The sequence below is a fragment of the Molossus molossus genome, unplaced genomic scaffold (assembly GCF_014108415.1).
Source record: "Molossus molossus isolate mMolMol1 unplaced genomic scaffold, mMolMol1.p scaffold_m16_p_7, whole genome shotgun sequence".
Lineage (NCBI taxonomy): Eukaryota > Metazoa > Chordata > Mammalia > Chiroptera > Molossidae > Molossus > Molossus molossus.
Window position 1 is genome coordinate 60,366,902 of NW_023425401.1, and position 12,782 is coordinate 60,379,683.

A 12,782-nucleotide genomic window follows, 5' to 3' on the forward strand; every position below is an offset into this window, starting at 1 on the left:
TTATGATTGCTTTGGCTTGAATTTCTTGATGAATTTCATGAAGTGAGAAATAACTTTTTTTTTTTTTTTTTTTTTTTAATCGTCCTCACCCGAGGACATTTTTCCATTTTTTGTTCAGATAGAGCGGGAGGGAGAGAGAGGAAGAGAGAGAGAGAGAAACATCGATGTGAAAGGGACACATCGAGTGGCCGCCACCCGCATGACCAACCAGGGCCGGGGACAAACTGCAACCGAGGTACGTGCCCTTAGCGGGAACCGAACCCGGGTCCCTCCGGACCGCAGGCCGATGCTCTAACCGCTGAGCCAAACCGGCCAGGGCAGAGAAATAACTTTTTGTTTTGTGTTATTAGTTAACCTTCCTTACTTAAAGTGGGGAGAAATGAATTTTGGTTGGCATGATTTAGTTAATACCCAAATTTTAAAAGTTTATTATGTACAATGAGTTAGTAGTCACCAAATGTTTTTTGTTGCTGTTGTTTATATGTCACCTTTGAATCTAGTTTGAGATTAATATTGATTAGATAGTGACCAAAAGTTTGCATTATTTTACCCTTATAGGAAAAAATTCAGTGACTTCCTCTCTTACTGGCTAATAGTGTAGTATTTAAATAGTGCACCCATAAAAAAGTATACATATACTGTAAATTTCCTCAATTTTTATTGGACCTATGATTTTAATTTTTAGCCATCTGAAATAGGTTTGAAATGCTGATTTTCATTTTCCATTGTAAGTTTTGATAGATTCATGGGCACAAAACTCATCACTCCCTGATTCTGGTTGCTCTGGCGGTAGGGCTGGCTGACTGAAGAGGTGAGACCCCAGGCTCATCATCTCCCATGGTCTCTCTTCAAGTGAACATTAGAATAGGAAAAGGTAGTTTATAGGTCTCCAGGTGACCAATTTGTTGCCTCCTGTTTTAGGACTGTCTCTTGCCTCTCTCTAACTCATTTTATAAAAGTTATAAACTGCCACTGTTTGAATAGACTTCTTGGTCCAATGAGTTGTGCCACACTTACACAGAGCATTGTGTTGGTCTTCACCCTCCTGGAGTGAAAATTTAGTAAGAATATAGGACACTGGTTTTCTTTGAGCTCATTCTAAAGTAAGCACAACAGGACTGTTAGATTCCTTTTTTTCCTCAAATCCACATTCTTGGTCTGGCATGGCATGAGTGTTTTCCTCCCTTTGGAAAGTCACTTCCTGTGGAGGTATTTACATACATTATGCATACAAATGTATTTAACATATAAAGTACTGTATCTATAAGAATTTACTTGCTTCTAGAAACTTTATCAAGTTTCAAAGGAAATAGTTACATCCTGAAAGACTATTAAACACAGTGGTAAGGAGTAAGAATATTAAAAGAGTATTAAACAGAATAAAGGCAGTCTCTAGATTTCCAGAATGTTTGTCACCTGTTGTCCCATTATATGTTCCCACTTGCTGGGAGCCTGGGTTAGTGATTAGACAATCACAAACCTTTACAAAGTGAATTTACTAACCTGTGGGGAAACACTCCTTTGAAAAACATTGAAGTGCTATCCAAAACACTACTTTGAAAAGATACATGCACCTCTGTGTTCATTGTGTCATTATTTACAATAGCTAAGATAGGGAAGCATGGTTGTCAGATGGGAAGGGGGTTGGGGGAATGGGTGAAAAAGGTTAAGGGATTAAGAAGAACAAATTGATTGCTAGACTGACAAACCTCAAAGAAAAGGGGGTTGGGGGGTGGGAAGAAATAAACCAAAGAACTTATATGCATAACCAATTGACACAGACAACAATGTGGGAAAAGGCGGGAGGGGGATAGGAGTGGGGAGGAGGGGGTCAATGGGGAGAAAAATGAGAAACATCTGTAATACATTCAACAATAAAGATTAAAAAAAAAAAAAAAGATATGGAAGCAACCTAAGTACCCATCAGTAGATGATTGGGTAAAGATGATGTGGTACATATATGGTGGAGCAAAAGTAGGTTCACAGTTGTGAATAGTCAATATACAGAGTTTATTCTTGTATTATTAATTATTGTAGTATTTTCCATATGAACAACTGTTATCCTACTTTTGCCCCACTTTGTGTATACAACGGAGTATTACTTGCCCATAAAAAAGAATGAAATCTTACCATTGCGACAAAATGGATGCACCTAGAGAGTATTATGCTAAGTGAAATAAGTCAGAAAAAGATAAATACGATATGATATTACTTATATGTGGAAACTAAAGAAGTAAATGAACAAAGAAAACAGAAACAGATTCATAGATATAGAGAACAAACTGATAGTTGCCAGATGGGAGAGGGGTTGGAGGACTAGGTAAAAAAAGTGAAGTGAGCCCTGGCCGGTTTGGCTCAGCGGTTAGAGCGTCGGCCTGCGGTCCTCAGAGACCCGGGTTCAGTTCCTGCTAAGGGCGCGTACCTCGGTTGCAGTTTGTCCCCGGCCCTGGTTGGTCGTGCGGGTGGCAACCACTCGATGTGTTCCTTTCACATCGATGTTTCTCTCTCTCTCTCTCTGTTCCTCTCTCTCCCTCCCACTCTACCTGAACAAAAAATGGAAAAATGTCCTTGGGTGAGGATTAAAAAATAATAATAACAAAAAAAAAAAAAAAAAGAAGTGATTAAGAAGTACAAATTGCCCTGGCCAGTTTGGCTCAGCGGTTAGAGCGTCGGCCTGCGGTCCCGAGAGACCTGGGTTCGGTTCCCGCTAAGGGCACGTACTTCGGTTGCAGTTTGTCCCCGGCCCTGGTTGGTCGTGTGGGTGGCAGCCACTCGATGTGTCCCTTCACGTCGATGTTTCTCTCTCTCTCTCCTTCCTCTCTCTCCCTCCCACTCTATCTGTACAAAAAATGGAAAAATATCCTCGGGTGAGGATAAAGAAAAAAAAAAAGAAGTACAAATTGATAAAGAATAGTCATAGAGATGTAAAGCACATTATAGAGAATATAGTCAATAATGTTGTAATACCTATGTATGGTGCCAAGTGTATACTAGTCTTATTGGGGAATCACTTCATAAATTGTATAAATGTCTAACCACTATGTTGTACACCTGAAACTAATATAATATTGAATGTGAACTGTAATTGAAAAATTAAAAAAGAAAAAGATTCAAGTGCTGTATTAAAGTGCACCTGCTCAAACTATTTTTTTCTCCTACTTATTGGGCTGATAGGTGTCTAGTCACCTAAACTAAACCTCAGCACTCAAAATTCTTCCTTCTAACATCCTACTAGGAAATTTTATCTCTCACAACTAGGAAGAGTAGACTGATTATTTGTTTATTTAATTTTTTTTTTTTTTAGATTATACATCCAAAAACTGATGATCAAAGAAATAGATTGCAAGAGGCTTGCAAAGACATCCTGCTATTTAAGAACCTGGATCCGGTAAGATAAATTTCAATAATAGAAATGATGTTTTTTAGTATCAGTGTGAAGAACTGTGCAAGGTCTTAGATTTCATTCTCTTTACAAGGTAACATCACCTGGGTGATGTCAAGACTCCAACATGGATGCTTGTACATGCAGTGTTTTATATGAGGAGCACTTGGGAGGTCCACTGCTGTTAGAACAAAGAGTGTAAGCAGGTCTGCTGTTTGTCTGGGGGAAGACATTATCTCATCCCTCAAAGTTACTGACTAAAAACATAGCCCAGAGAAATGGCCCAGCTGGGGAGAAGTTAGGACCTTGCATTCTTTGTATACCCAGCTGGAACATGCAGGGATGTGCAGGGCATAGTTGGTAATAGTAACTATATTCTAATGTATAACTCTTATACATATTTTAAAAGGAACATTTTACTTGGCTTTAAAGGTAGGGGGATATTTTTGTTCTTTGTAAGGATTTTGAGATCTCTATTCTTTGGTTTTGGGTGTATTTCTAGAATACCCTCCCTCAGTATGAGTGAGCATGCTGCTCAGGTTCTGCCCTGTTCTGCTTCTATCATCACAGTTTATACTTGCTCTGGGGGGTTTCTTTTTGTTTGCTTTCTAGTTCTTTAAGTTGTGAGGATAGATAGTCTATTAGAAATTTTTCTTGTTCTTGATGTAGTGCTATGAACTTCCCTCTCAGAACTGCTTTCACTGCATCCCATAGATTTTGTGTTGTTTATTTTCATGAATTTTTTAATTTCTTCCTTGATCTCCATGGTAACCCATTCATTGTTCAATAACATGCTTTTTAGCCTCCATGTTTTCAAATGTCTTTGCATATTCTTTTTTGCAATTGATTTCTAGTTTCATGCCATTGTGATCTGAGAAGATGCTTGACATGATTTTAATCTTCTTGAACTTGTAGAGACTCAGTTTGTGCCCTAACATGTGGTCTATCTTTGAGACTGTCCCATGTGCACTTGAGAAGAATGTGAATTCTGCAGTTTTGGGGTGTAATTCTCTATAGATATCTATTAAATCCATTTGGAATAGTGCTTCATTTAGAGTCTCTGTTTTCTTGCTAATTTTTTGTCTAGAGGATCTATCTATGTCGGCGGGATGTTGAAGTCCCCTGCTATGATTGTATTGCTGTCAATTTCTCCTTTGAAGTCCTTCAGAAGATTTTTAATATATGTTGGTGCTCCTATATTGGGTACATATATGTTTACCAAGGTTATATCTTCCTGTTGGATAAATGCTTTCAATATTATGTAGTGGCCTTCTTTGTCTCTGGTTATGGCCTTCATTTTGAAATCTACTTTATCAGATATGAGTATTGCTACTCCAGCTTTTTGTTCCTTTCCATTTGCTTGAAAGATTTTTTTCCATCCCTTCACTTTCAACCTATTCATCACAGTTAATGCTTATTTGTTGCCATATGGTTATTTGGGAAAGAACCCCTGCTGCCGTGTTCCAAATGTGAAAACTGAGTCAACTTTTGTGACTTACCTCAACTTCTTTTGGTCAAACTCAACATCCTAGTTTTCAGATTGATGGCTTAGAGAAGAAAGCTTTAAATCTAGACCCACTCTTTTAAAGGTGAGGTTTTCTTTAAAAGAACATTTTTATGAAAATAAAGGTACTGCATTATGCCAAGTCTTCTACACTGGGTCTTATTACAGATTGAAATACTTATGTTTATATCATGTTCTCCAGGAATATGCATTACATTTTGTGACTTTGGAGATCTTGTCTTAGTACCACACATTACAGGTTTTGTCCAGTTTGATCCAGGTCCTCCAGAATTATCCCTGAGTTTGCAAAATTAGCTATGAAGAATGGGATTGTTGGTTATGCTCTCTAATAATGGAAGACTAAGAAATGGAAGTAAGATAGAAAATTTAAGAATTTAGTTTAGCCCTGGCCAGGTGGCTCAGTTGGTTGGAGTGTCATCTCATACACCAAAAGGTTGTGGAATTCATTCCCGGTCAGGGGACATACCTAGGTTGCAGGTTCAATCCCTGGTAGACAGCATGCAGGAGGCAGCTGATTGATATTTTGCTCTCACATTGATGTTTCTCTCTATATAAAAATCTATTAAAAATAAATAAATAAATGAAATCAATAAAAACATAATCTCTGGTGAGGATTAAAAACATAATTTAGTTTGCAAATGGAAAAATTTTCTTGTAGTATTAAATGATGGAATAAGTGATTTAAGGGAATTTGAAATATTAATGGACTTCTAAATAATCCCAGATCTCATTTAGCTAGATAGTAATGATTCTGTGAAATAAAGAACACTAAACTATATGATCTCTTATGATCTCCTACTAGTATGAGTCCAAATTATTAGTATAAAGATACAACTTTATATATGTATATAAGATAATTTTGGTAATGAAATTAAAGTAATTTAGAATTTAACTCTTGCTTTAGATACATACAGAAGACAGCTATAAAAGTAATTCTTGCTCTGGCTGGTTTGGCTTAGCAGTTAGAGCATCAGCCCAGGATCAGTGAGTTGTGGGTTCGATACCGGTTAAGGGCTTATGCCTCGGGTGCGGTTTGTCCCCGGCCCTGGCTGGGGTCGTGCAAGAGGCAACCAGTCGATGTGTCTCTCTCACATAGATGTTTCTCTCTCTCTCTCCCTACCTCCCACTGTATCTGAAAATAAATAGAAAATTATCCTCAGGTGAGGATTAATAAAAAAACGAAAAAGTAATCCTTAGTTTTACCCTTAGGTGTAGGTTTCAACCTAGGAGATTCTCTATTTTTCAACTAGTACTTTATTTTGGAGAATTTCAGAGGTCACCAAAAAGACTGATTTTCATGCTTTAATGTGCCTGTATATCACCAGAGGATGTTGTTTAAAATGCAGATTCTGGTTCCATAGGTCTGTAGTGGAGCCTGAGAGTCTGCTTTTCTCACAAGCTCTCTGGTGATTTTGATGCTCCTGCCCCACAGCCATACTTTCAATAAAAAGGAGTAGAACCAGACATGAAAATTCTCTAGCTCAGTTTTTTTGGTACCACCATATTTTATTTTGTTTGCATGTATCTTTATGAAATTGAACCAGTATTTTAATGCTTCAGCAGTGACTAAACAGTGATATTCTGGTATCTATACACTAAGTGAACAAACAGACATGGGTGAAGTAGCTGGCACTTATACTTTCTTGAGATGTTGCCTATGCTATCTAGTCCATCCTCTAAATCAAATGTATTTTTCTTGCCATTTCAACTTTAACTCTTTTAAAGCACTGTAAATATTTTAGTTCTATTTATTTCTCTCCTTTTTATTGAATTTATTGGGGTGACGCTTGTTAACAAAATTATACAAGTTTCAAGTGCACAATTCTACAACACATCATCTGTACACTGTGTTGTGTGTTCACCACCCCAAGTCAAGTCTCCTTCCATCATCATTTATGCTTCCTATATTTTGGTTACATTTAAAGTAGTTTTTAAAAACTTGCTAGTATATTCTGACAAGGAGCATCTATGCTTAAAGTGGTTATTTTTATAAACATAGGAATTTTTTTAGACCTTATTTTGCTGCTTTGTTGAAGGTCTTCATTATATATATTTTAAAGCTCTTCAATAGATATTTTTTCTTAACAACGAAAAAGCCAGTTCATGAAACTACTAATTCACAGATTATCATTATGGAATGTTTTATAGGGAAAAAGCAAATGCTATTTACATAGTTGTTTCCAAGAGATCTTTTATTGATTTTGAGCTCAAACCATCTTGACTTATTTCTCCACTACTTTATTTTCTCGTCTAGGAAAGCTGCAGAATATAAATAAGTAAAAGTTAACTTTTCTCAGCAAATTACCACCTGTAATAAGAAATTTATCCTTAAACATCACAGATTGAAGATTTTAGGTTAAGCTCATATTTCAAGTTGCTTTCTAGTTTTTTATGGTGTACATTTTTTAACGATAATCCAAATGCATTTAAATTGAATTACATGTTCAACTCCTATAATCTGCTTATTATGCAGCTGCTCTTTTCAGTTCAATTCCTTGACTACCCAGTATGTTCCAAGGCCTGTTTAAAGTGTTGGAGGACACAGAAATACTTAGACATGGTTCTTGTCCTCTTGGAACTTAAATTTGATGAGGGATTCAAATATATATACAAAGCAATTGGGTAAAACATGATAAATCCTGTAATATGGTCAGGGCACTAAGAGAGAATGAGAGTCTCTTAACCCCACCTGATAATTCAGGAGCCTGGAGAGACCACTTCAGAAAATGAATAGGAAACTGCCAGTTGAAAAAAAGTACAGTGTTATCACTAGAACCTAAAGTGGAAGACATTCAGTGGCGGGAGCTAAGATCATACTTGAATGCCTCGCTGTAGCATGGGACACATACTGTACACAGTGGGTAGGCACAACTGAAACATCAGATGTATCTAAAGTGACTGTGGTGGCAATGTAGAGGGTTGAGTTAAAGACTGCAGAGTGACAGGGCAAGAACAAAGGAATGGAGCTCAGTGGGGAAACAATGTCATGATCCAGGGAAGAGAAATGGGCCCAACTAGGGAAGAGGAAAAAGGGATGGCTTCACAAAACATTCAGGATTAGCAGAAGTTGGTACTTGGTGATTGAATGAATTGGGACCTGACAGAAATAGTCTAGGATGACTCCCAGTGTCTAGCAGGAATGAATATGAAGGTGGTACCATTTCCTGAAATGGGAAAACTTGAAGGAGGAACAAGAAGCAGTAATTACTGACTAGAAAGAACAATCTTGGCTTTGTGTCTACTGTCTCATTTGAATTTTCTTAAGTCATTGTTTATCCTGAAAATTTTGTACCTCCTAGGCCTCAGAAAATACTTCCTTGGAGTGCTGTATATTCATGCACTGAGCACAGCATTTATAATTATTCTCTTTGAAGATATTCTTTTCATGAATATTTTAATGCTCAACTCAGTAGGCCATTTTTCTTCTGAAATATTTTTAATATGAGGCAAACTGAAATAATTTTCCTAAGCTATAGGATAGTTTCTTTCATTAATTGAGAGTAAAATTGTTATTTTTAAGCAAGTCAACCCTTTTACTGAGTTCAATCTTGAACTTGCATTCTGTAGGAGAATAATATGTAGATTTCCTACAGTAGTTGTCAGTCATTGTGATAGTCCTCTGCATATTAAGTATTTTCTAGATTCTTTTCACTCTGCATAATTATGAGGAACTTACATTATGATTAGCTAGAACAGACACCTATTACATAGAAATTCTAGAAGAAATAATTGTTCTGTATTTTATTGGGAATTACTTTTTCATATATTCATGTATGAATTCTTAAGCCTTATAATGTTTTTAAGTACAGCTAATGCAAAGATAACAAAAATATTTACTGTAGCATTGTTTTTCATGTTTTTCTCCATTTGACATTTACAGCCAGAGCTAATTAATAAAGCTGATTTTCCATTGCCCTAAGAGAGTTGAATTACAAACAGTAAGGAAAACAAAATATTAGTAAACCATTTAGTTAAACTTTATCATTTTGATAGGTGACCATATGTTGCCTGGTTCATGACTCATTTTAGTGAAATGGTCCTTGTGGGGTCAGTTAGCACCACGGCAAGAAAGTACTGTTTTACTGCCATATTGACATCATCTTCAGCCCTGGCCGCTGTTTCATCAGTAGGTGCCAGAGCTCACACAAAGACACAGGGCAGGGAAGATAACTATTTCCTATAAACCCATCACCATTCTTATCCTAGAAGTTTTTTCTTAGCACACATGAAGATGCAATATTATGTTCTCTATTTAAATGGAGAATTTGGTTTTTTAATGAATTAAAAATTATAAATCAGTATACATATACAATTTACAAAAATTCAAAAAGAACAAAAGAGTAAAAATTTTAAAACAAGAGAGTTGTCAGTGAAAGGAAATCTCTCTTTCATTCCTGTCTCCCAGCAGCCCACTTTCTTAGGAGCCAAGTTTGTTTAGCATTATCATGTGTATTTTTCCAGGGTTATGCTATGTATATATAAGTATAAACTTTATAAAATATTGGTGGCAGCAAATTCTACGGTGTTCTGCTTTTTTTTCAACATGTCTGTATTTGTAGAGATTCCATAACCTTTTTAAAAATTATTTTTATTATTTTTATTTGTGAAAGTTAAAATTGGTAACATGTATTTATGAAACTAAATCATGGAAACATTAACATTTTGCTGTTGTCTAATATATTAAAACTGTATATATTACAAGGGGGCCTAAATAGCAAAATAATACTGAAAACGAAGAACAAGTTAGAAGATTCACACTTGCCAGTTTCAAAACTTCTACTACAAAGTTGCAGTAATCAAAACAGTGTGTTACTGGCATAGGGATAGACATATAGAACAATGGGATAGAGAGAAAAAATGGTGGCGGAGTGAATGGAAGCTACACAGACCATCTCCCAGGACCAAATTGGAATTACAACGAAAAAAAACACAAATCGTCAGGAAGGGGCAACCGAAAGGCAGCTTGGAGGACCACATAACCAGGGACTCAATCCTGGTAGGCTTGCAAGGACGCACGAGGGGGCCAGGAGCCCATGGTCTGCAGCAGCCTGGGCTGGGACCAGCGGACTCAGCTGGGACCAGGGGACTCGGATAGAGGCTGCGCCCTCGGCTGGGTCCAGCTGCCTCGGCTGGACACTGCTGCCGCCACGGCTGGGTCTGGAGACTGCGGCAGGGTCCTGTGACCTCGACTGAGTGCTATGCCCTCGGCTGGGTCCTGCGAACTAGGCTGGGTGCTCAGCCCTTGGCTGGGAGCAGCGCCCTCAGGTTAAAAGTCCCAGGCGGCACCACAATGCAGAGTCCGGACAGAGGCTAAAGTGTTAGCAGCCACTCACCTTGGGCTCTGGCAGAGGGAAGGCAGACTGGACTGGAACTGTGTGGGGACACTCCGGATTTGGAGGGTGCTCAGAGCTTTTGCTGAGTGCAGCCACGCAGGACTGTGGTCATCTTAGTCCTTCCCAGGGCCTGGGGAGAGGCGGCAGTCCCTCCCTCGGAGATTCAACCCCAGGTGTCCATTGAAATGCTAATTGGGGCCCATTAACAACCAGTATCTGCCCCACCCTCGGGAAATCCTCTTATCTGAGCACCTGAGAAAGTTTTTCAGTCAACTCAGAAACCAAAGTTCTTCAGGTGATCTCTACTAATAGCCTCCAGGCAAAAAAGCTAGAGAATAACTACCATTCCCTGGGCTAGCAACTCAACCAGGAAAGTTAAGACTTCTCAGTGGTGTTTAAAGCAGGTATTCCCTGCCTCATCCAAACCCAAGAGAGGGAGCCACAAACAGCAGACCACCAACACCCACAGGGAAAATTTGGCAGACTCCAAGGCCGCTGTAATAGCCAAAATGGTAAAAAAAAAAAAAAAAAAAAAAAAAACAGAAACAAAAGCCAAATGAAAGAACAAGAGATTTCTACTGAAACTGAGATAAATTAGGTGCAGGTAAGCAAGTTAACAGAACTAACAGAACTAGAGTTCAGAGCCATGATCTTGAGGAAACACAACAGCATGGGTAAGGACATGAGCACCATGAGTAAAGTAAAGACATAGAAATGTTGAAAATCAACCAGTTGGAAATTAAAAACCACCAAGAAAAATGAAGAATGACATATTAGAAATGAAAAACACATTGGAAAGTCTAAAAAGCAGAGTAGAGGAAGCTGAGGACCGGATCAGTGAATTAGAAGACAGGGTAGAAAAAATCAACCAATCAGAAAACCAAAAGAAGAAAACGATTAAAAAACAGGAAGACAGCTTAAGAGAACTGTGCGACAACTGGAAACATTATAATATTCGCATCATAGGAGTCCCCGAAGAAGAAGAAAATGAGCAAGGGTTAGAGAATATATTCAAAGAAATAGTGACAGAAAACTTCCCTAATTTGGTGAAGGAAGAAGGCATTCGAGTTCAAGAAGCACAGAGTCCCAAATAAGAATAACCCAAACAGGCCCACACCAAGACATATAGTAATCAAACTACCAAAAATTAAAGACAAAGAGAGAATCCTAAAAGCAGCAAGATATAAGCAACAGGTTACCTACAAAGGATATCCCATAAGGCTCTCAGCTGACTTCTCACAAGAAACACTACAGGCCAGAAGGGAATGGCATGAAGTAATCAAGGTCATGAAAAACAAGGATTTGAATCCAAGGCTACTCTACCCAGCAAGGCTATCATTCAAAATAGAAGGTCAAATAAAGAGCTTCCCAGACAAAAAAAAGCTAAGGGAATACATTAGCACCAGACCAGCACTGTAAGAAATGTTAAAAGGACTGTTGTAATTAGTAGAAGAAATAGGAAGAAAAATAGAACCACACTAAACAAAAATGGCAATAAATAAGTACATATCAATCATCACTTTAAAAGTAAATGGATTGAATGCTCCCATAAAAAGACACAGAGTAGCTGATTGGATAAGAAAGCATGACTCATTTATATGTTGCATACAAGAGACCCACCTCACAACAAAGGACTCATGTAGGTTAAAAGTGAAGGGATGGAAAAAAATTTTCCAAGCAAATTGAAAGCAAAAAACGCTGGGGTAGCAATGCTCATATCTGACAAAATAGATTTCAAAACGAAGGCCATAAGCAGAGACAAAAAACGCCACTACATAATATTGAAAGGATCTATCCAACAGGAAGATATAACCTTGATAAACATATATGCACCCAATATAGGAGCACCAAAATATATCAAAAATCTTCTGGAGGACTTCCAAGGAGTAATCGACAGCAATACAATCATAGCAGGGGACTTCAACACCCCATTGACAGCACTGGATAGATCCTCTTGACAACAAATTAGCAAGGAAACAGAGACTCTAAATGAAGCACTAGACCAAATGGATTTCATAGCTATCTACAGAGAATTACACCCCAAAACTACAGAATACATATTCTTCTCAAGTGCACATGGGACATTCTCAAAGATTGACCACATAATAGGACACAAACTAAATCTCTACAAGTTCAAGAAGATTGAAATCATATCAAGCATCTTCTCAGATCACAATGGCATGAAACTAGAAATCAATTGCAACAAAAACATGCAAAGACATTTCAACACATGGAAGCTAAATAGCATGTTATTAAACAATGAATGGGTTACCGGGGAGATCAAGGAAGAAATTAAAAACTTCCTGGAAACCAATGAAAATGAACACACAACAACACAAAATCTATGGGATGCAGCGAAAGCAGTTCTGAGAGGGAAGTTCATAGCACTACAGGCCTACCTCAAAAAGCAAGAAAAATCTCTAATAGACTATCTAAACTCACAACTTAAAGAACTACAGAGCAAACAAACAAACAAACAAACAAGCAAACAAAAAACCCAGGCAAGTAGAAGGAAAAAATAGTAAAGATCAAAGGAGAAATA

The 12,782-nt window shown here is 37.7% G+C and overlaps 1 protein-coding gene across 1 annotated transcript in view; it reads left to right on the top strand.

Annotated features, from left to right (window-relative positions):
- PRKAR2B (protein kinase cAMP-dependent type II regulatory subunit beta) overlaps positions 1-12,782 on the top strand; it is a 187,327-nt gene that overhangs the window by 114,291 nt on the left and 60,254 nt on the right. The window contains exon 4 of the mRNA XM_036247149.1: positions 3,305-3,388. Within this exon, the coding sequence (XP_036103042.1) occupies positions 3,305-3,388 (84 nt within the window). The remainder of the gene's footprint in view (positions 1-3,304; positions 3,389-12,782) is intronic.